At 38.3% G+C, this 23,813-nt stretch overlaps 1 protein-coding gene across 1 annotated transcript in view; it reads left to right on the forward strand.

Annotated features, from left to right (window-relative positions):
- The window catches only part of SHQ1 (SHQ1, H/ACA ribonucleoprotein assembly factor), a 102,352-nt gene that overhangs the window by 28,251 nt on the left and 50,288 nt on the right, over positions 1-23,813 (forward strand). Inside the window, exons 7-9 of the mRNA XM_055558505.1 lie at positions 6,288-6,442; positions 8,785-8,838; positions 11,254-11,377. Of these exons, the coding sequence (XP_055414480.1) occupies positions 6,288-6,442; positions 8,785-8,838; positions 11,254-11,377 (333 nt within the window). The remainder of the gene's footprint in view (positions 1-6,287; positions 6,443-8,784; positions 8,839-11,253; positions 11,378-23,813) is intronic.

A 23,813-nucleotide genomic window follows, 5' to 3' on the forward strand; every position in this document is an offset into this window, starting at 1 on the left:
TGTCTTTGCCTCGGTTATGACTTTTGTCATATTCATCACGTCGCTCTGAGTTACAACACGGAGACTTTCCTTGCCGTCTTCAATTCTATAATGATCTGGATCTTCCTCCCCAAAGGCTTGTAAATGGAAGTGTTAAACGCAGTGCTCCCACTGAGCTCTGGTTTCACGAGGATGAACTTACCACATTTCCCATGTTGTGTCTCAGCGGTTAATCTCAGCCCAAGAATCTTGGCACATGATTGCTTGTTATGACACCACGTAACACTCATAGTCGGTGAACTTCCTAGCAGGGGCATCCTGTTTGGCACCAGTGTTTGCAGAGCTAAACTGTCAGCATCAGCCCTGAAAGCTGCAACACTGTGGGGCTGCCCATTGGGGCCAAGGGTTTGAGTGCAGTACCTTTTCTTCTGATTCCCTTGATCTGTTTCCAGAAAGTGTACAATGGAATAGGTTTGCATTTCTCTGAGAGGAGCCAGATCATGTATGATTTGTTGACCCACAGAGGACAAGGATGTTTGGGAAGGGAATTAGGCAGCAAAGAAGATTTAAAAGTAATAAAAACAGATGATGTTTGAAGTGAAGTAACAAAGTCACTTTCCACTTTGGTGGCAGCCACTTGGTGGTCTTCAAATGTATTGATGGAGTTTCTCATCTCGGGAGGTGATCTTGGGCCATTTGCTTCCATGTTAAGGCACCAGTTTCTTCCCCAAATAGAGCCCGAAATAGGCTTTTGTTTGACTGTAGATTATTTGTTGTTGTGTGTTCAGTTGCTGAGTCTTATCTGACTCTTTGCGACCCCCTGAACTGTAGCCCAGCAGGTTCCTCTGTCCACAGGATTTCCCAGGCAAGAATACTTGAGTGGGTTGCAATTTCCTCCTCCAGGGGTTCTGCCTGATCCAGGGTTTGAACCTGCGAGACGCTCCTGAATCTCCTGCATTGGCAGGCAGATTCTTTACCACTGAGCCACCTGGGAAACCCTGTAGATTGTTTACAGAAGTATAATTAACCAAAATGTTATGAACTGGATAGCAAAGCTGCTATGTTGTGTAGCTAAAGTCACATGAATGCTTGACTTTATTATAAATGTTAATTGTGGTGGCAAGCATCCAAGTATTATTTGTACCACATCTGTAGTTATTTGTGGTGCTTCTCCTTGGTTGCACCTGACTGTGTGCAAATCTCCCCAAGTTTCCCTTTGGGTGATATGATTTATATCTCTAATGTGAAAGGCCTGAGGGAGCTCAGACTTTTGGTTTCTCTACTGATTTCTCGGTTTGCTGTTATTGTTATTTATTATCTCTGGTTTCTTTGTTTGAAGTTCAGAATTTAAATATTTCTTTGTATTTTTAATGAACTGCTTAGGCCAAACTGGAACTCAAACCACCCAAGAAAAGGTGGTTGTGTTGTAAGTGAAGGTTAGGGGCACCCAGCATTCAGGAATTTGGAAGAGTGCATTCAAGTCAGCCTTGTGTGTACAGTCATAGAAAATTATTTGTGATGTATGGAAAGACTTATCTGTGGGTCATATAACATCAGAGCTCATAGTACCCAAGTCAACCTTTACAAATCATTGAATACATACAGGTGTGATGACTTAGGAGTAAGGAATAAATGTGTGTGTGAATGATTTGGTATGTTGTTCACTGGTTCTGGGCACGCTTACCTTGTGATTCAGAATTCCATGGAAGCAGAAGTCTTTCTTAGCCAGCTCGAGTCTAAAGGCTTTTCTCTAGTGAGATACTGTTGTCACGATCACCTGGCCCTTTCCTATTAGCTAAACTAATGAGCGTCTCCAAAACTGTACCCAAGGGAATACCTTCTCAGGTGTTCTTGCTGAGTAATAGGAGTCTTCAAATATTTTGTCAGATATGTGTTCTTCATGCAGTGAAGAAATGTTCCTTTTTATAGTTTCCTCACATCAGACCACTTTAAGTGAACGGAGAGCTTCTCTTTAATTGAAAAATCTTCATATGAACCCTGTAATGGGACAGTCAATACCCAGTTGATCTGTCACATGAATTTCTTTTTTAGAATTCAATCTTTTTTTGTTTTTTTAGAAGTCAGTCTTTAAAGAGTGCTTCTCCTAACTGTGTTATACTCACCTGTATTATTAAACTTTAAAATATACACATTTCTTTTTGTTGCTGGCCAGCAAATTAAATATGTTCATATAGTTACTTGTTTATGTAAACAATGCTTGTACAAATATATTAAAAATTTTTTTAAACATAGACTTTTTAACATGGCTGAAAAAAATAGTGTATTTTATGTCATATCCTGTCTTTTTTTTTTTTTTTTAGTACTAATGGTATTTTAGTAAGTAAAGGAATATTGCTTCTAGTAATTTAATGTAAGGGTATTTAAGATTTTTTTTCCCAAGAGAACAGACTGCAAAAAACTGCTGGAAGGAAACCTTACAGCAAAAAGAAGCCATGTTAAACTTAAGGCTCCTGAGAGTATAAACATGAAAACGATATGTGAAAAGGGACCATTATACGGGAGTAATCATATTCTTTTCCTTCGGGCTTTTGCCCAGTTGTGATGAACAGAAGGGCAGTCTTTTGTTGAGCAGAGACAGAAAGGCTGGGACTTAACTGGCTATCAAGAGAGTGACTTGGGAATACTAAAAAGGTAGTTTAATAATTTTTGGTTTCTGAGAAGGTGTTAAAAACACGTGGCTTTTATTAACTCTTCTCCACTAAGAAGAGGCTTCCTGAGTTAAAACTGAGCTCATGCCCTCTCAGCTAGTGGCCAAGTTTCCTGCCTTTCTTGCCCCTGGATGTGTTTGTAAGACTTAAGTCCTCGATGATAGGAAGTGAGTGAAAGTGCTGTGTGCACTCTCTGGATCAATTCCTTAGAAAAAAGGTGTTTGTCATCCTCTTCTTCTTCCACTTTGCCATTGGTTGGAAAATTTTAACCTGAAACAGCATCTTATACCATAGATGGAAGTCATATAGTAGAGATGCTGATACTCAGCCGTCCGGACTGTTCACTCCAAGTAGTAGTGTGAGAAACTTCTGTCTTAACTGAAGCCACTGTATTTTGGGTCTCTCTGTATGTACATTTAAATGCCTATATATGCATGTGTGCTAAGTTGCTTCTGCCCTGTCCAACTCTTTGTGAGCCTGTGGACTATAACCCACCAAGCTTCTCTGACCATGGGATTCTCCAGGCGAGAATACTGGAGTGGGTTGCTATGCCCTCCTCCAGGGGATCTTATGGACCCAGGAATCAGATCCACGTCTCTTGTGTCTCCTGCATTGGTAGGGGGTTCTTTACCACTAGCGCTACCTGAGAAGCCCTTGGTAAAGTGCTGCTAAGTCGCTTCAGCCATGTCCGACTCTGTGCAGCCCTATAGACGGCAGTCCACCAGGCTCCACCGTCCCTAGGATTCTCCAGGCAAGAATACTGGAGTGGGTTGCCATTTCCTTCTCCAGTGCATGAAAGAGAAAAGTGAAAGTGAAGTTGCTCAGTCGTGTCCGACTTGTAGCGACCCCATGGACTGCAGCCTACCAGGCTCCTCCATCCATGGATTTTCCAGGCAAGAGTCCTGGAGTAGGGTGCCATTGCCTTCTCTGTTGGTAAGGTGACTGATATATAAAAGGACATAGTGTCTCTGTCTTCTGTTGATCATTTATTGGGAATGGGAAAAATACTGTATTTGCAGGTGACAAAAACCTAAAGTGCTTGGAAGTAGTATTTAGCAAGAAAAGCAGCAGATCTATTTGATAAAGTTGGTGGTTCAATACAATAGAAAAGATGGCTTACTGAGCAGACTGTGCTGGCACAATTAACTCCTCATCTGTAATTAACCAAAATCTGAAAATACAAAAAAGTAATTTTCAGATAGATTATAGATTTAAATTTAAAAGAGGAAACAGTAACTCTTAAAAGCTGAGAGACTCCATGGACAATTCAGGAGTTGGAGAAACCTTATTGAAGGCTATAAATTCACTATCTGGTTAAAAAAAAAAAGATAGACATATTGGACTACACACAGACATAAATAATTCAATGACCTAAGATCCTCTGAACAGAGTCAGTAGAGAGGCAGTAGATTTGGAGAGATGACTAGGGTTTGAATCCATAATAGACAAGTTCTTAAATATTTGACAAGCCATCCAGAAAAAAACTGGCCAAAACATTTGGGTAATTTATAGGAGAGCAAATCCAAGTTGCCAGACAAATCTATGAAATAATGTTCGGAGTTTAGCAGTTAGAGAAATACTAACTGACGTAACAGCGATATGTCACGTATTAGTTTCCTCTTATTGCATTCCAAGTTACCACAGATCAGAAACAGAGTTCTGATTTGGCTGTTTTCGTGGGTCAGGAGACAGGTATGGAGACCCTGATACCCACCTGTCCTGGACTGTTCACTCTGAGTAGTACTGTGAGAGAGAAACTTCTGTCTTACTGAAGCCAATGTATTTTGGGTCTGTGTGTTACAGCAGTTTAGCCTGTCCTGACCTGCATATAATGGACAATTCTGAAATCTGGAAAAAAGGCTTCAAAGTTATTTTGGCATTACTTTGATATTCACTGGTACTGGAAGCTAAATGTTCCTCATGACTGAGTTGAACAGCTTTTAAAGTGAATTTGAAAGTGGTCTTGTTATGGGGCACAGAAGGAAAATGAAGAATTAATTTGTAAGGGAAGAGATTGATGACACTGACTTAGAGGTAATAATATATCTAGATACTTAATGGTTTATCTAGATGCTTAGAAGCTGAGGTGGGGTCCTCTACTCGGGGTATTGGAAGGCTGGAGACAAATATGGCCATCTTTTCACTTTCGAAAAATAGGTGTTTGCAGCTGTATTCCTTTCTGAAGCTCAGAGTTGTTTTCTAAGCTCACATGATGGTTGGCAGAACTTGATTCCTGCGACTATAGAACTGAGACCCCCCATGTTCTTGTTGGCTTTCAGCCGGGGCGTCACTCTCAGATATTAGAGGATCCCACAATTCCCTGCCACGTGGCCCCCTCATGACATGACGTCTTATTTCTTCACGATTGGCGATTGGCGGGAGAGTCTCTGCCAATATCAGAACATAGTCATAATAATCGTAACAGTAACTGTCCTATTGCTGTTGCCGTATTCTTTTGAATAGAAGCAAGTCACAGTTCCTGCCCACACTCAAGTGATGTCTTATTGGGGGTCATTTTAGAATTTTTCTTACCACAGTCCTTTCATATCCATTAAACTGAAAATGGTTTTTAAAAAAGCATTTATGGCTGGGAGCAAGCAAGAGATATGCTTAGGGAAGGGAACTTCTGTCCATGACCATTACAAAGGAGAGATGTAGCCCTTAAATAAAGTATCTCTTAAAAACAGATAAATTTTTTGACCCAGTCAGTCTACTGTTGGGGATCTGTTTTATGGAAATAAGGCCTCCAGTATCCAGTGACATATGATATGACATTTACTGCAGCAGCATCAGCAGTGGCATCAAGTTGGAAGCAGAGTGAATGCCCATCAGTAGGGGGAGTGGTTGGATAGAGCATACCACACCATGGAATATTCTACTCCTTCACAAAATTAGCTAAGTACCAAGTGACTTGGGGAGATTTCCTGGAGGTGTCATTGAGTTAGACTGGCTAGATGGAAAAAAATAATCTGATTCTCTGGGGAGGAAAAGATATTAACTCCCTTGTATACATGTTTGTGTGTCCTATGGTTGTAAAGAAAAATATGAAGTGATATATACTAGATTTTTTTTAACATGGAAAAAGTTATTGATGAGGATAAAGGGTGCCAAGCAGCAGAAGAAAAGGAAACATCCTCTTCCAACCAGTCTAGTATGCGTGGTATAATCAAATTTGCATATTTATGTAAAACTTTGTATAAATGATATTTTGAAAAATAATATGCCCTTAAAATTGACTAATACATGGGAATACTTTGAAATAATATTTACAGAGTGTTTCACAGGTTTTCTGTTATCAAAATATAATTATCTTATTTTTAAAGTCAATAACTCTGTCATTTAGCTGTCTTGAGTACAGAACTGTGTAGCAAAAAAAAAAAAAAAAAAAAAACAGCCAGTATGTGGTAGGGGTCTGGACATTTTTTTTTCTTTTTTTTTTAGCCCTACTAGAATTTGAACAAATACATAGCTCTTAAAAAAAATTGTGAAGTCTAATTAAAAAGTTGTTTCCATATCCAGAGTTTAAGAATTTTTATTTCAGTTTCTATAATTAAAGTTCTAATTTTGACAAATCTGTCTGCAGTGGGGGTTTTACCAAACAGAATGAAACATCTAAGTTTTAAATGCATTTTCTTCTAGTGTCTTTTTCTGAAGAAGAGAAATATCAGCTGCGAAAATTTGTTAATAAATCTTACCTGCTGGACAAGAAAGCCCATCGTCAGGTGTACTACAGTTTGATTGATATCCTTCTGGCATATTGCTATGAGACCCGTGTCACCGAAGGAGAGAGGAATGTAAGTGCGTGTGTGTCTGTGAACGTCGGCATAGACTGTTGTACAGAGTAAACTGTATTAAGGTCATGAGTGAGACCAGTCGTGTTTATTTGGGGACAGTCCGAACTGAGGTGCACAGGTCTGTTGGTGATGGATGCCAGCATGAAAGCATAATGCTTTTTAAAGATTTGTTCATTTATTTATTTTTGATTGTGCTGGGTCTTCATTGCTGCACAAGCTTTTCTCTCGTTGTGGCAAGCAGGGGCTACTCTCTAGTTGAGGTATGCAGCCTTTTCATTGGAGTGACCTCTTGTTTCGGAGCATGGGTTCCAGGGTGCATGGGCTCAGTAGTTGCGGCTTGCGGGCTCTAGAGCACAGGCTCAGTAGTTGTGGCACATGGGCTTACTTGCTCAAGGCATGTGGGATCTTCCCGGACTAGGCATTGAACCTGTGTCCCCTGCATTGGCAGGCAGATTCTTACGCACTGAGCCACTGTGGAAGCCCCAGCATAATGCTTTTATTTGGTCTTTTTTTTCTTCTCTCTTGGCATTAGTCTCACTCAATAGCAGAGTGGGGAAGTAAAGCTGAAGGTAGGGAAGAAGGATATCCTGGGCTCTCATCTCTTTTAGGAGATGAAGTGACCAAATGAGACAGCTGTTGCCACATGACACCTGACATTGGAAAGGGGTAAACTTCACCATTTCTAGTCTTTCTCTGAGCTGTCTATTAACAGATGTAAGGTATAGTATTTTGTACAAAAAGGAATGTGAGCATTTATCTGCAGGTGTCCCTAAATTTAAATAGTATTTGTACTTCTGAAAAATTGTATGTAAATCACATTTTAAAAACCTGAATTGTATCTTTTTGCTATTCAGTGAAATCCTATTGCAAAAGTAAATCTTTTTGTAAAGTAAGGATGCTCTTACTTTTTAAAATGATCTTTTAAAGAAATATATACAATTGTATTGTATCTCTTCTTATACCACACTTGATTCTGTAAATGAAGAGCTGAATTTCTTTCTCACCTATATCTCTGATCGTATATATATGTTTTTTTCAAAAGGCTGGAAAGCCAGAAAAAAAATCTTGCCATTTAATGTGTCCCTGTATCTATTGGTAATAATTTTTGCTCAAGGGGTTATACTTGAGGTGTGCATATGCTTCCCTGTTTTTTATTTATTTATTAAATTAAAAAATTCTTTAAATTGGCATAAAGTTGATTTACAATATTTCAGGTTTACAATGTAGTGATTCAGTATTTTTATATATTTTACTTATATTTCCTTGTGCTGTACACTGTATTCTTGTATCTTATTTATTTTGTACATAATAGTTCATCTCCTACCCCTATTGTATCCCTCCCCCCTCCTTCTTTTTAAATTACACAAATAATTCATATCATTGTAAAGGAAAATACAGGAAGCAAATAATTAAAATTTCCTGTCATCTCAGCTATCAAAGGTAGCCGTTGTTACAAGGAAATGTTTCTCTTCTCGGCTTCTTTCATCACACACATGTATTTATATTGGGTTGTAATGTATGTACTATTATTTAACCTGCTTTTCTCGCCTACTTAACATCATAGTATTAGCATAATATTGGGATAAGGATTTGATATATGTCAAGTTTTTTTGCTGTTGAGATTCTGAAAATTTCAAAGGTGACTTTTGAGATTTGTATTTGACTCCAAAATGAATATTAATGAGTGTATTAAGTGCATACTATAACTGAAAATGGATTTTGTTCCACTCACCTTTTTAGAACACCATAGTCAGAGAAAATGTTTTCTTTGACAGAAAAAATAGCTTCATATTGCTTGAGAAGATGAGTGAGAGTGTTTAGTTATGCCCAATAAAATTTTGCATTTTTCATTCTTAGATTCATATATTTGAAATCACGAAGTCTTGCAGACTTCAAGGTCTTCTCTAGAATGTACTTATTCTTGCAGACCTTCTCTGAAAAGCCAGATTCTTCAGCAGCTTTTTAAATGCCACAGAGGGTACTTTAACATTATCTTTGAGTCTTTTGGTAGATTGTTTATGAAATATTTGGGAGGTAAGTAACCTAGTTGAGAAGGACAGCAATTGAGCATGCATTGCTTTTGTTTAGTTTCAAAGCTCTTGCTTATGTGCTCTTGTGTTCTGGTACTCTTACCAGTGCAAAAGCTTCACTTTATAAAATTCTGAAGAAAGTAGAGACTAGGCCTTTGATCACCTTGACATCAGCAAAGCCATAGACACTTCTTAGGTTTAACACATGTCAATACTGTTCATATACTAGTTGAATAAGTGGATATAGTTGTTTTCTTTCTAAATGAATTTGCATCTCATATGACACTATCCTTTTCTTCATAACAAATAAAGGTTGAATCTGCATGGAATATCAGAAAATTGAGTCCAACGCTGTGCTGGTTTGAGGTACGATTTTCAGTTGCAGTTGTTTAGATTTTGTTTCTTCAGAGTTATAGTTTGTTGTTATTAGTTCATTTGTGGTAATTTAAGCAATTCTTTGACTTTTTTTTTGCAAATTAACTAATTTATTTTAATTGGAGGCGAATTACTTTACAATATTGTAGTGGTTTTTGCCATACATTTACATGAATTAGCCACTGGTGTACATGTGTCCCCCATCCTGAACCTCCCTCCCCATCCCATCCCTCAGGGCCATCTCAGTGCACCAGCCCTGAGCGCCCTGTCTCATGCATCGAACCTGAACTGAAAAGTGGTAACTTTATTGTACTAGTTTTTTTTTCCCCATGTTTTTAAATGAAATTCTGGTTTTATCTGTTACTCTTATGCTAATCATAGTACATAAAGAAGGCCAGGTGTAGGGTATCTTCGAAGTTTGAAGAAGTGATGGGGACATTGTCTGTTATGGGAAGATGCTGGGTCAAGTTTGAGGCCTGTATGTAAGTTGGCATATATTGGGGCTCAGAGCTCAAAGACAGGCAGCAAACCTAGGTGATAATACTGTTAACTGTCACTTACCACCAGAGACTGTGCAGAGCCTTTTATATATATTACTTCACCTAACCTTGCAGTAAGTCTATGAGATAAGTATTACTGGTGTTTTACAGATGAAGAAACATAGGTCATATAGCTTAAATAACTTATCCTAGGTTTCTACAATTAGTATGTTTAGATCTCATAACTCTTCTAATATAGCCATAATTGTTTTTGTGTCTGTTTTCTAGAAAGCACTTGTTCATATTTCACCAAAAATGGCAAAGGATGGTGTCTTTAAATTTACTAGTTTTGAACATGCTGTTGTCCATCAAAACAGAAGCTTTAAAAAAGTGTTTATTTAAAACAATTGATAACTGCATCGTCTATTAAGGCAACTAGTTTTGTTTCTGTTTCCTCCCCACTCCAGTTTGAATCCTAAATAGTGTACATTTTCAGTTGGAAAATCAAAGTTGTTTCATGGCATCACTTTGTTCAAGTAATAGATAAGGCCTATATGTAAGTTGGCATATATTGGCATACATCTTCCCATAACAGATATTGTCCCCAAACTTCCAAAATACCCTACATCTGTTCAAATAATAGGTAAGATAAAAACAGGCTGAAACACTTCACTTTAGCAGAGAATCTTGCTACTCCAAGAATGTCCATGAACCAACTGCCTGACCAGTATCCTCTGCTGGGAGCTTGTTGAAAAGACAGAATCCCAGAGCAGACCCTCTGAACTAGACTCTATAGCAAGATCTCCAGGAATTCATATGCATATTTAAGATGGAAAAGTGCTTTTCTCTGGACTCCTCTTGGGTTCTGTGTATTTCCACAATCAGCATATAGTGGATAAATTGGCTTTTGTGATACTCACAGTAATTATTCCAATATTGAAAACAAAGTAGTTGGTGACTAGATCATTTCATAGTTTAGTTATTAAAATCTGCATGAAAAAGTTCATCGATTTATGATTTTATTTTGACATTTTTTGTTGTTTTTTAGATAACTTGCTATTGTCATACATATAACCAGCTCTGTCAAACTTTTATAAGTATTTAGTTTTTGCCAGAATTTTTTAGAAGTTCACCATTGTTTTTTATATCAACTATTCTTTGTTGAGTACTCAGTATTCTTAATCAGATCACTCATTTATTAAAGGTGAATATACATGGAAATGTTGTACTCCTTTAATGTTATATGTTAAGTTTTATTTGCAGGTTAACATTTTTATACATTTTAAATCAAAACCCAATTAAAAAACAATTTTGTAGAAAATGTGTTTTCAGTAAGTTTTACATTGCTGATGGCATCAGTTTGATACCATTCAAGATAAAGCCTTTTCACAGAAATGGTTAGTTTTCGCTTTGATAAGTGAAAGTAAATTACTGAAGTAAATGCCATGTATTACTCATGCCCAAAGCAGAAAAACAGAGAGAGGAAAGAGGGGAACTGTGAACACATTGCACTAAAGAGTTCTGCATTTTTCATCTGTATTATCTCGAATGGTCCTAAAGGACAGAAACATGAAACATGTATCATTTAGAGATGCATTTTATGCGCATCTGTATTTTGTTAGTACCATGTGTTTCACATTCATAGTGGTAATTCTTAAAAGACTTTAAAAACTTTCCTGCTATGAATGTGATTTTTAAGGAGCACTTGTGATATGTTGATAAAGTATGAGGAATTACAAAGGCCGAGATAAAAATTTTATTGTAAGTTTACAGAAAGAGTCTCACCTTATGGCACTGTATTTATCTTCCACTTGGCTTCATGTTGACTCAGACTTGGTTTTTCATTGAGAAGAGTTTTACATTTTGTTGTGGTGCTTTTGTTTTGTGTAATATGGAAATGATTATTCATGTAAATGATACTTCACAGACTTGGACTAATGTTCATGAAATCCTGGTGTCTTTTGGAAGAAGAGTTTTGTGTTATCCACTGTACCGCCATTTTAAGCTGGTGATAAAAGCCTACAGAGACACTATAAAGATATTGCAGCTAGGTAAGATGTTATTATGCTTGCAAATTTGAGAGTGAAAAAGTTCAATGTTTTTAGTCTGTGAGGATGTAGTCATTGATTTTTGCTTTTCTTCCTTTACAAAAATAAGTAATGAAAATCATCCAATCCAAACACTCTTCTTCTCAGGTATTATATAAAGTAATTGTCTCTCTCTATAGGTATATAATCATACAGACAGGTGTGGTACTCTTTTCAGAGTTCAAGAGTGGGGAGGGTAAATACAGACAGTGTTCCAAAACATCTTGTATTTAGTAGATTGTATCATTCAGTATTTCTGTATCATACAGATGCCTGTAATTTTCTAGGCATTATTTTAGGGTTGTGAGTAAAATAATAAGTAAGTTCCCTGCTCCTGTGAAGTTTACAGTTTTGCCAAGGTGACCGATGGTAAGTAAGTAAACAATTCCAGCGCTGAGTGAAAAGTTCTCTGTTGGAGGAAGGACAGTCATCCTAGGAGGGGCACAGAACCTGGATTTGGCAGATCAGGAAAGGGTTTCCAGAGAAAGTTCAGCTACTCTGGTTACTTGATTACTGCTAAATCAAACCCCAAAAGACAAATGTTTGCTATTTTTAAGGATGTGGAAAATTCTAAGCTCTGAAACAAATTCCAAAGTGCCTATAACAGCATCCCTGGATTAAGTATATAATTTCCAAGGTAATGACTTTTTTAACGGGACAACATCCATTTGTATGTATTAGTTCTGGCACATTTTTATTAAAACTCACTTGGTATACTTTATGGTCATTTCTTATATTTTTTTTTTAGGGAGTCTCATTATTTCTTTGTCTTTAGATAACAGTGCTTCTGGAGGTTTAGTTTTCAGACTTGAGGTTAAGAAGGAGAAAGGAAGAAGTTCGTTCCTTTATATCATTAGGCTTAATGGGAATAATCACATCTGTACTGTTTTCTCCCTCCTAGGATTTATCTAGGTTTTTCTTTGACTTCTGTGTGACCCATACATAGTTTTCCTGCCCTGGGGAGAAAAGTCATGTTTGAAGTAGATTCTTTTAAAATAGATAATAATCGTAAAAATGAATCATAGTTAACTGAAAGATCTTTTAAATTCATCCTATTGGTTTAGACTAGCAGTATTTTATTTTAAAGGATTGTTGATTATAGAACAGAAGAGCTACTGCCTTTGAGGCATCTGTCTTCTGGGGAAACACACTGTTTTTTTTGTTTGTGTTTTTTTTTTGGATATTCTTTCTTTTTACCTTCTAAGATATTTTTTTTAAGATATTTTTGGTGTGGACCATTTTTAAAGTCTTTGTTGAAATTGTTACTATATTGCTTTTGTTTTATGTTTTGGTGATTTGGCCCTGAGGCATGTGGGATCCTAGCTCCCTGACCAGGGATCAAATCCATACTCCCTTCATTGGAAGGCGAGTGTTAACCACTGGACCTCCAGGCAAGTCCCCAAGATATTTTTTTTGAACTGCAAAAATTATCTTGAAAAGTCAATCTACTATAAATGACTGATTGTTGAATTTGAGTACATGTCACAGTTAATTTCTTGTTTAAGTCATGCTAGATTATCTGCACATTATTCATAGATTTAAACAGTGAGAATGCAGTTGTGATTTTTTTGTTATATCATGGCTTTGAGATGGAAAACTTGCAAAACCCCCATGTGCGTGTGCACATGCACGGATGAGCATGCACGCACACGCACGCACACACACACACACACACACACCCTCTTGTTATTTTATTCTGCGAAATAATCTAGTTCTCTGGGTTTTTATTTGAAAAGTAAGCGGTTGTGTGATTCATAATCAACAATAAATTTGATTGCCTTGACTTACACTGTAGTCAATTCCTCAGTTTTAGTAGGTCGGAATTGAAAATTTCGACTGAAGTTTCCATTATTGTCTATCTACAAAAAAAGGCTTATCAGCTGTGTTGTGATAGCAACAGAAAACCCGAGGTAGCATGCTGAAAATGAATCCCAACCCTGTATAAACCATGCACAGTATGTTCTGTGGCTTGTTTGGGTTGTGGCTAGTTAGTGCTGAAACAGAGAGCTAAGTTGTCTAGAGTTCATGCCCTAAACTATGGGGATGGCAAGCTGTGGATGAGGGTTGACACCTTTGTTCATACAGGTGGGTGACACTGGGATGCCACTAATACCATTGAAGAGTCTCAGTTGTTCAGACACCTTATAGTTTAAGTGCAGGTAGCGCTGGTTTGGCATTTAACGTTTTCCAAGAATGAATTCGTGCCTACTTATAATCAAAAAAGCCATCACACTTTTATTCTGAAGGTCAGTGTCCTGCTTTCATAGTTGAAAGTAATAAATAACTCTTTCCCCAGAAGAAATGCAAATCTTACGTGAAACACGCTTCCGAAACCAAGGAAGGAAGGCTGGTATCAGAATCTACAGATTGACTGAGAGCTAAGTTTTTAAAGAGCCATGAATTTGCTTTACCTGACTTCACAGAGGCCTTACAAAATTCTTCTCTGGGCCTTTGGCTGTTTTCAATTTTACATTCTCTCTGCTATACCTTCCCCAGCCCTGGAAGACTGTACGTTCATCTCTCACTGTTGCTGTACGGATAGCTCAAATTCTTGTAAGAGAAGAAAACCTACTTTGTGTTTTCAAGTGTCATTTTAGTGCTTAACGTCGGGCCTTGCATGTGGAATTCCTCTGTCTGAATCTATAATCTTGGGGCACATGATCATCCCATGTTTTCCCCCTCTGTTCCTGTATCTTTGGCAATTTTTACATCTTCCTTCATTCTTTTGAGAAGAGTAAGAAGAATCCTTCATGGAAGTATCACTTAGCTGTCATTATTCACTGAAAATCAATGATAAAAAGAAATTGAAAGAGAGCAGTGTTCTAGTATGTCTTAAGAAATTTTATTGCTTTTATAAATGACCTGAGTACTTGATTATACATTGTTTATACAACTTACTGTTTATTCTACTATCTGTGTTTCATTCATCTTTCTAAAGGCATTCTTTATTCTTCTTCCACATTCTTGTATGGTTATTGAGCATATCATGTGACTGTTAGATTGAAAGGGCTAAACATCAAGGGGTAAAAGGGAAAAAAACTTAATTTTTTCTCCCTGTTCCCACTTCAAGCTCTTTCTGTGGAGTGTTTCTTTTATTGCTTATGGATGGAATATATATCCTATAAATATCACATCACACACATATATCCTATATGATAAATATTCTATAACTTTTTATATTGCTTTAGATTATAAGAGAAGTCTCATTTCAGTACTTAAAATGTTCCCTTTGAACTTGATTAAAAATATAAATCTTCCCTTCCCCAGCTTGGGCCTGCCTCAGGTTAGGAAGCCAGCAGTGGGGAAGGGGCCCTTACCCTGCTGCGGGAACCTTGCTTTCTTCCAGAGCTACTCTCTACTCAGCCACAGGCTGCTCCTGCCTGCTTCTCCATGGGGGCCTTTTATCAGTTTGGGGTCAGACAACAGTCTTTGTGCCCCACAGTTTCCAGGACAGATATCTTATGCTCTCCAAGGTCCCCCCTTTGAAATCTCCTTTCTCTTGGTTTAAGAAAAACCAAGAGACAGGAGAGCACCTTTTTCCCTTCCTGAATGATGGTAGAAATCCCATAGTACCCCAACAGTCTTATCCAAAGAGATTTTCTGGATTATGATACCCTTAAATTCCCGGAGGTGAATACTGGTCCAGAGGTGACATACCAGGTTTTTGGCTAGTGTCTTACGAGTTTAGCAACAGAGGGTTAAGCATCCCTTCTTAAAATATGGAAATACTTGATATCTATTTTGACCTTTGTGAGCCGCACTGGAAATGAGTCACAGAGAGTCCTGTCTTAACGTGCTAGCACAGTGATCGCTCTAGCCACAGCACCTTGGTGACTCCTTTCTGTGTGCCAGCGCGAGGCTCAGTTCCTCATTACATCCACACTGTCTTCCTGAGAAGTCGGGATGTCAGTCTCCATGTCACGGATAGAAGACAGTCTCAAGGAAGTTCAGTCCAGTTGCCCAGGCTCACTCAGCTAGGAGTTGGTGGAGCCTGGATTGGACACTGGGTCTGCCTGACTCTTAGGTCTGTGCCCTTTGAAGTATTGAAATAGTTATAGTAAAGGAAATTTTATGAAACTGGGATTGACTTTACAATAATCCACAGTGGGTTGGTGGAAAGTGGGAGGGTGTGGAGACAAGGCTGGCTATGAGTTGGTCCTTGCTGAAGCTGGGTAATGAGTACTTGGGGGTCCACCACCCTATTTTTTCTCTTTGTACATGTTGTGATCTTCCTTTATAAAAAGTTATTTTTTAAAAAGAATCTGGGGTCTTAACCCCTATATATCTGTGTTTTCAATTTAAATTTATTCACCATCTTTTAGAAAACATAGTACTCTTTGTTCAGACCATTATATAAAATTTTTGGCTGGTAAAAATGCATGTTTGAAGTTATTATTTCAGGTTCTGTTTTGTTTTTAGGTCTAACAAGAAACCTACCCTTCTGTGAACATTTGAGATCTGAAGTCTGGTAGTTCTGTGGGCAGACTATAACCTAAGAAATAGCCTTCTGGCGATTAGTTATTGTTACCAAGTAAAAGCTGGCATTGTTTCGTGTAATTAATAGCCCTTACATATTAGTCTTACTGGGCTAATCACTTTTTCAGAAATGACTGAAATGACAGCTTTACTAACCTCTTCTGTGAATAGATATAATAGCACAATCCATGTGAAAGAAAAGAGCCATAGTAAGTGGCTTAGGGCTGATCTTTCCCTTTAGGGCAAATGGTTGTTTAAGAAACAGAACTATGCCAAGTGTATTGTGTGAGCTCTGAGACCTCATGCAACCTGGAAGATGAGTTTGTTTTTAGCATTTCATTTCTCTTTAGTCCAGTATCCAAATGCTTCTTTTTAAAAATAATTAATTAATTCATTTGTGCAGCATTGTAGCATGTGGGATTTAGTTCCCCAAGCAGGACTCGAACCCAGGTCCCCTGCATTGGGAGCTCGAGGTCTTAGCCACTGGGCTACCAGAGACGTCCCAACCTCTTTTTATTGAATTTTAAAAATTATCCTAACTTGAAAACTAGAAGAAAAATTACTAGTTTTTGATGTTTACATTTATCTGTACTTAATTTTTGTGGGTTCTCAATTATGGACATTTTAAAGAACTATTAGACCTTTTAATTGTTCTTTCTTATGGGCCTTATATGAAATGATTTTGAGGGCTATTCAACAAGTATTTGTTGAGCACTTGCTATGCGAAGATGCTGAGCTGGGTCTGGAGATCTTGGAGTAAGCAGGTGGGACATGACTTGCACTGGGAGAACTTAAAATTCTGTTGGGGTCCTGGAATAGCACAGCTATCAGGTTTTTAAAAAATTACATCTTGTAATAAGTAGTTCAGAGGAGAAATACAGTGGATGATAATATAAAGCCAGGAAAACTGGCTGAGCTTTAAGTCACGTATGACACGTCATTTCCTGCAGAGAGGAGCTTCTGCCTTGTTTGACTTCTGATTCTAGGCTCCTCCTCAATTTCCCGTTGCTCTAAAGTACTTGTTCATTGATTAGTGTGTTCATCTGTTAACTTATTCATTCAGTAGGTATTTGTCAGCACCTACTATAAAGCTATTTATTATGTACAAAGTGCCCATATGAAGAGCAGCAGAAAGCTGAATTAGGTTCACGGACTGTATTTGGGGAACATCTTCATGAATAAGGGAGCTAAGATGTCCATCACAAACATTAAAGACAGAGCAGACAGTGGTAAGCACCTTACGGGAAATGCTGACTGAGCGGTTTCAAAACAGGGAGAGGTGATATTTCGTTAGGGATCAGAGAAAGCTTCATTCGGGACTGGAGATTTGAATTGGTACTTGAAGGACTGGTAGTATTGCATAGCAGGGTGGAGGGAAGTATTCTAAATATTGTGAGTGAGGGGCATGAGACATTTTATAGATGAGCATCTGTTGCATCAGTGAAACTTGGGAATTGATAGGCTCTCTGACCCTGAGATTTGCCCTTGTTGTTCAGTTGCTAAGTCGTGTCTGACTGTTCGCGACGCCGTGGACTTTAGCACACCAGGTTTCTCTGTTCTTCACTATTACCCTACAGCCTCTAAAATTAGTTGACAGTTTTACTTGAGTCAACTGGTCTCCAGAATGGATTTCTCTGCTTCCCTAATATGATCACTTAATCTCCTGCTCTCCAGTCAGGAGACGATATTTCTTGCTGTTTCCCTCTTCATTCTAAATTGTTCTTGAACTTTTCCTTTCTTAGTCAATTCCCTGTCACAGTTAAAACATTTTGAAGAATGGAACAACTGTAGTGCTTTCAGTCAATTTCAATAGCATGGAATTCAGATCGGATATTTGAAGTTGTGTTGATATCTGCTTTTGTTGACTGCTTCCTATATGCCAACCAGCCTAAGAAAGGAGGGACTTTGGAGCCCTGGAGAGTGTGAACTGCAGCTGGAATGTGTGAAGGAGAGGATTCCCCTGGGAAGTCCCCACGTGCCAGTCTTCTGCCTTGCTCTTCTGGGATTCTTCGACAAGGCAGAGCAAACTTCTTTTACTTCCATCGCTTCCTCAGAGCCTAAATCCGTGTTCCCAATCTTAAATTGGCACATTCTTACTGCCCATCTATATTATTTATCCTCACAGCATTTTGGGGTTTATACATATACTTTTGTATGGAAGGGTATTGTATATGAGCATGAACATTAAAGGGAAGAAAATAAAATTCTGATCAACTCCACAGACACATATTTCCTCTAAGTATCTTATTCATCATTAAATATTGTTAATCACTGACATTTTTTTAGATTGCTTGCCTGGAAATTACTGGTTTACATTTGTATAAAGCGTTCTTTGTTCTCTTAAAATATTCTCTGCTAAGTCGCTTCAGTCGTGTCCGACTCTGTGTGACCCCATAGATGGCAGCCCACCAGGCTCCTCTGTCCCTGGGATTCTCCAGGCAAGAATACTGGAGTGGGTTGCCATTTCCTAATCCAAAAATATTCTCTAGGGGGCAGCATTTCCTGTATGGTTTACAAATAATAAATTGCTTTTAATTGCCATAACTGATTAAGATCTTGTGGTTATTCTGCTCCCTCCAAAAAATCACTTAAAGTATCTTATGGGTGGGTAATAGCTCAAGATACACTGCTTATCTTTTAAGTATTTAAATTTAAATCTACATGTTATTTACATTTAAGTCTACATGGTATTTCCTATACCATTTATATAAGATTTTTTGTTAATTTCTACAGTTTCTGATCTGAGCAATGGAAAAGAACCCCAGGAGGTTAGTTACGTGGTTTGATATTATGGCTTAAAAAAATTCTATGTTTTAGTGACTCTTTTAATAAATCTAAAGTCAATTTTGAGATTGTTTTTAATCTGAATTTTTAAGGAAGTAACTATAAACTTTATTTAAGAGGATAAAGGTAGAAAAATGTATATATTTAAGACAAATTTGGGAGAATAAAGAGAAAATATTTTATTTACCCTAAAGAGTCAAAGTCCTGTGGCATGAGACCTAGATGAAGTATGTGCTGTGCTGTGCTTAGTCATTCAGTTTTGTCTGACACTTTGTGACCTCATAGACTGTAGTCCCCCAGGCTCCTCTGTCCATGGGATTCTCCAAGAAAAAATACTGGAGTGGGTTGCCATGTCCTCCTCCAGGGTATCTTCCCAACCCAGGGATCAAACCCAGGTCTTCCGCGTTGCAGGTGGATTCTTTACTGTCTGAGCCACCAGGGAAGCCCAGATGATGTATATTGAATAATGAATACTTGTATGTTATCTGGAAATCATGGAAGAATTATATTTTTGCAATTTAGGGTTCCTTTAAACAGAAATTAATACTGAAAAATAACGACCAAGCATATATTTATTCAACAGACACAAATCAAATCCCTTCTCTGTACAGGACATTAAAAGAGAATCAGGAAAGAATTATGAGGATATATATGACTTGGCTTTGACTCTTGAGTTTATTGTGTAACAGGAATGATAAGACAAAAGTACAAAATATAAGTATTTACAATATACAAAGGAGAAATAGTCCCTTAAGATAATATCTTAGCATCTTCAAATGTTGAAAAAAAAATCAAAACAAAAATAACATTTCATGACACACGTAAATTATTTGAACTTCAAATTTTAGTGCCCATAAATGAAGCTTTATTGGAACATAGTCGTCCTTATTCACTGGGGTGTTGTTTATGGCTGCTTTTGTGATATAATGGCAGAGTTGAGTAGTTGCAACAGATCATGTGGCCTGCAAAGCAAAATATTTACTCTTTGGCTCTTTAGAGAAAAAATTTGCCTCCCCTTGCTATAAGTACATATGAAGTTGACCCTTTAACAAGCTTGACTTTGAACTTGGGCAGGTCCTTTTATGGGCTTCCTTGGTGGCTGAGATAGTAAAGAATCTGTCTGCAGTGTGGAAGACCCAGGTTTGATCCCTGGATCGGGAAGATCCCCTGAAGAAGGGAATGGCTACCCACTCCAGTTTTCTTTCCTGGAGAAGTCCATGGACAGAGGAGCCTGGTGGGCTACTGTCCTTGGGGTTGCAAACAGTTGGACGCGACTGAGTGACTGATGCTTTCAGGTCCTCTTACAGGTGAATTTTTTTCTTCAGTAGAAAATACTGTAGCGCCCCACTGTCCATGGTTGGTTGAATCTGTGAATGGGGTGGAACTGTAGATATGAAGGCCAGATTAACCTTGTCATTGTTCAAAGATCAGCTGTATTTGGGGTTGGAGGAGAGCCCTTTCCAAGTGAGCCAAGGTCTTTAGCTGCCTTCCATCCTAAAGAGTGGCCAGCGTTGATGGGCATCCTGTCACATTTCTCTCCGCCTATAGGATGAGATGGACCCATTGCTCCTGCAGTTCAGGAACAGCAGGAGACACGGGTTCGATCCCTGGGTTGGGAAGATCCCCTGGAGGACGACATGGCAACCCACTCCAGTATTCTTGCCTGGAAATCTCATGGACAGAGAAGCATGGCGGGCTATGTCCATGGGGTCTCAAAAAGTCAGACACGACTGAAGCGACTTAGCAAGCCCGTGTTCAGCTGCAGTGAGGCCTTGTACCAGGTGTCTGTTCCTTCCGTCACAGTTTAGGTTCAGTCTCATCCAGTGTAGGTTCCAAGATGAGGTTTGGGGAGGAGGTAGAGGTCCTGTATTCTCTAAATGACTATGATCAGAAACTTAGAAAATCCAAACACAACAAAGCCCAGATCCCTTACCTCTCTTTCTACTTAATTTTCTGATGTCACCAAAAGGGACTTGTAAATCTGGTCAGACCGGGTTTGTTCTTCCCATTTACACGCCATTTGAGAAATCCGGTCTTTCTTCCTGTACGTTTCTTCTCTCTGACTGCATGTCCAGTCTCAGTTTTCCCAATTTGAAACTAAGCTAATTGCAAAAAAAAAAAAAAAAAAAAAAGTCAGAACTTTTCATACTAATATCTACTGGGAAAAATGAAGTATAATATTAATTAAAGCAGCTATACAAAGAGTTTATTTTAAATTGAGGTACCAGGCATTGAGATCCATGCCATATTCATGGCAGAATAGTTGAAATGCAATTTTATCTGCATAATTAAGTTTTAGATGCTTATGGGTTTTTAAAAAAATTCAGATCTAGATCACAGCTGTTCTAAGAGCTTTTTTCCCACGCATGTTCAGCTTCTTGACCTGTCTACTTTTATACTTACTCTGTGGATGGGTTTTTTTTTTTTTTTTAATGTTTTACCTTGAACTTGGATGCCTCACTCTTAACTGTCTAAAGAAATGGAAATTAGTCATGCTGCCATTATGTAATTTTGATGACATCCGGTCATGTATTTCTACACTGACACAACTGCTGGCTTTGACAGGTGACTTAAAGAGGAGGATGGAGTGAATGTCAAGGCTGTCCTTTCAAAGCAGCGAATCTAGCAGAGACTGTTAGAGCAGAAAAGGCAAAAAGCAGCCTTGGGTTAAATTCATTATTTGAACTTCAGATGGTGTGGTGGTATGAGAAAGTTGGCACAGCTACATCCTTTTCTTATTGGGAATAGAAATAAAAAGGGAAGGCAAACATGTTGTGTACCACACATCTGTCAGGACACCTTGACTTTTGGGTACAGATCACAGAGGTGTTATAACTAGTACAAGTTAACTGAGCAATCTGACCAAGTGGTTTTAAACTTAAGTTTTGTGTACTCTGGGTTACATTAGCAAGCTGCCTTTACTGAACAGGATCCTACCATTTGCCAGACATTGTTTTAGACTCTGGAAGACAAATGAAAAGCTGTGTTCTTTCCCATCAAGAGGTTTGCCACAAAAGGTGATAAATAGTGAAACTATGTATTATGTAGTGGCTGGGACACAGACATACCTATGTTCATCATGGCTGTTGTTTCCTAGCTGTGAGCTTGGCTAACACCTTCGGTTGAGCCTCAGTTTCCTCTTTTATGAAATGAGCAAGAAAGCACCAAACTAGTAGGGTTAAATGGTGCAGTATATAGAGAGTACTTGGTGGGTAGCTATTAATTAACAGACAGTGTGACAGGCATTTTGAAAGAACCCAAACTAGCTTGGGTGGAGGAGGGTGGGGTTGGGCAGTTAGTTGGCAGCCAGTTCCTAAGGAAGCATGGCCCATGTTGAGACTTGATGGAAAATTAGGTTTGGGTTGAGGTTTGTGCTTTCTAGGCAAAGGGAACATTTATAAAGTATATATTTGCTTTGTGCTGATTTCATTTGTGGCTATACAGATAACGTGTAATTTTAATAACACATATGTAATTTAATAACTGAGAAGCTTTCATAAAGTTAAACTAACTCATGTTTGTGTTGTTAGGGACTTTATGCTACTTTCTAACATGGCCTGATATTGAAGCAAATTCCCACACTTTGATTCTCTTCATTTTGATCACTTTGATATAGTTCTTCTGTCATCCCTTTTTATGGTCCAGTGATCTCTGAAAATTAATGTTAAAGATAACTCATAAATTATCCCTCCTCATAATATGGTATCATCAAAATCCCAGAATTCTAGCCAGGCATCTACTAAGTTACCCATTTTAAGATGATAGCCATGTTGGGTTTTATTTTGAGATGCTCTTACAAATGAAGGCCAACCAGTGCTTTCCTTCAGATGTTTTGAATCACCATTTCTTTCTCCTTTACTCTTTTTGACTTCTTGCTATGTATGGTTCAAAACATTAAAGGACAGAACTATACCCAGAAAACCACAGTCATATCATAGCTATAATGTACCAAGAGTTGAAAAGAAATTCTGCTCTTACTGTATAGAGTTAGCAATTTATATTATTTTTTCTATGCTGGCTTTTAGCCAGTAAACATATCCACTATTCTTCTAATCTCCTAGAGATGGGAGCCATTTCTTAAGAGCCTTCAACCATGAGCTGGCCTGTCACTGAATGATTATGGTCAAACCTGGTCAGCTAATAGGAGGATCTCAGATAGCCAATGGATTCTAATTTAGAACAGTTCAATCTTTTCTCTGGTTTAAGATGTATTAACCTGAGATGCCACATCTGCCCAGAACAGGAAAGCATATTGTTCTTAGTTTACATTCCCATTAAAGGAACGCTGGAGAATGCATAGCCAGAGACTGTGTTAAATACTGTTTACTGCCCACCTGATTGTTACTATCATGCGTTTGTTGGTGGTGGTGTTGTGTTTCTCTGTTGTCATTAGATAGTCATTTTCCCAGAAGTGAAACGTGCATGGAACTTGTCCATTTATGTGCCATATTTCTAGTTTGGAAGTCCCTTCACTGGTTTAAAACTCTTAGAGAAATCTTGGTGTCAAAAGTCTTTCCTCCATGGACAGAGTTGGCTTCACTGAGGACCAGGTGAGCATAGAGAATCCTTAATCCTTCAGAGAGGTCTGTTAGTGTATCACTGCAGTGAAATTAGTTACTGTGGTTACTATGCAAGGTACCTGCTTTTTTGTGCTCCGGGCCAGGCAGTGAACTGGCGGAAAATGGTCACTCATCTGCAGTGCCTTAGAGCAGAAATGATTCTTTTGGATTTAGGTCTGAACAATTTTTTAGGCCCATATGTTGTGTAACTAGCCCACAGCTAGCTACAACCCCACAGGAGGCAGGTGCATTGAGTCCCCTCTAGCCAGTGGTCGTGCGACTGTCTGAAGATGGACCAGCTCTTTCCTTTGCTCATAGCTCTTGGATAAGTGCTTGGCAACTTGAGAGAAAGAGCAGTCAGTGTAAGAGATGTAAAAAAGAGAAGAAAAAAAAGTGCATGCTTCCCAAGCTTCTTGGCTATGATGCTGCAGACACCTATGGTGATTTAGTAGGAATACACGGGATCAAATATGTCCTTGGAGTAACAGTATACATTGTTGGGGGCAGGATGGTTTTAATGTACTTCTGGTTCTAGAGTGTCAGCTGCCAGTAGCCTAGTTGTCTTTTAGCTTATTTGTCAC

Source organism: Bubalus kerabau, chromosome 20, assembly GCF_029407905.1.
Source record: "Bubalus kerabau isolate K-KA32 ecotype Philippines breed swamp buffalo chromosome 20, PCC_UOA_SB_1v2, whole genome shotgun sequence".
NCBI classification, from domain to species: domain Eukaryota; kingdom Metazoa; phylum Chordata; class Mammalia; order Artiodactyla; family Bovidae; genus Bubalus; species Bubalus kerabau.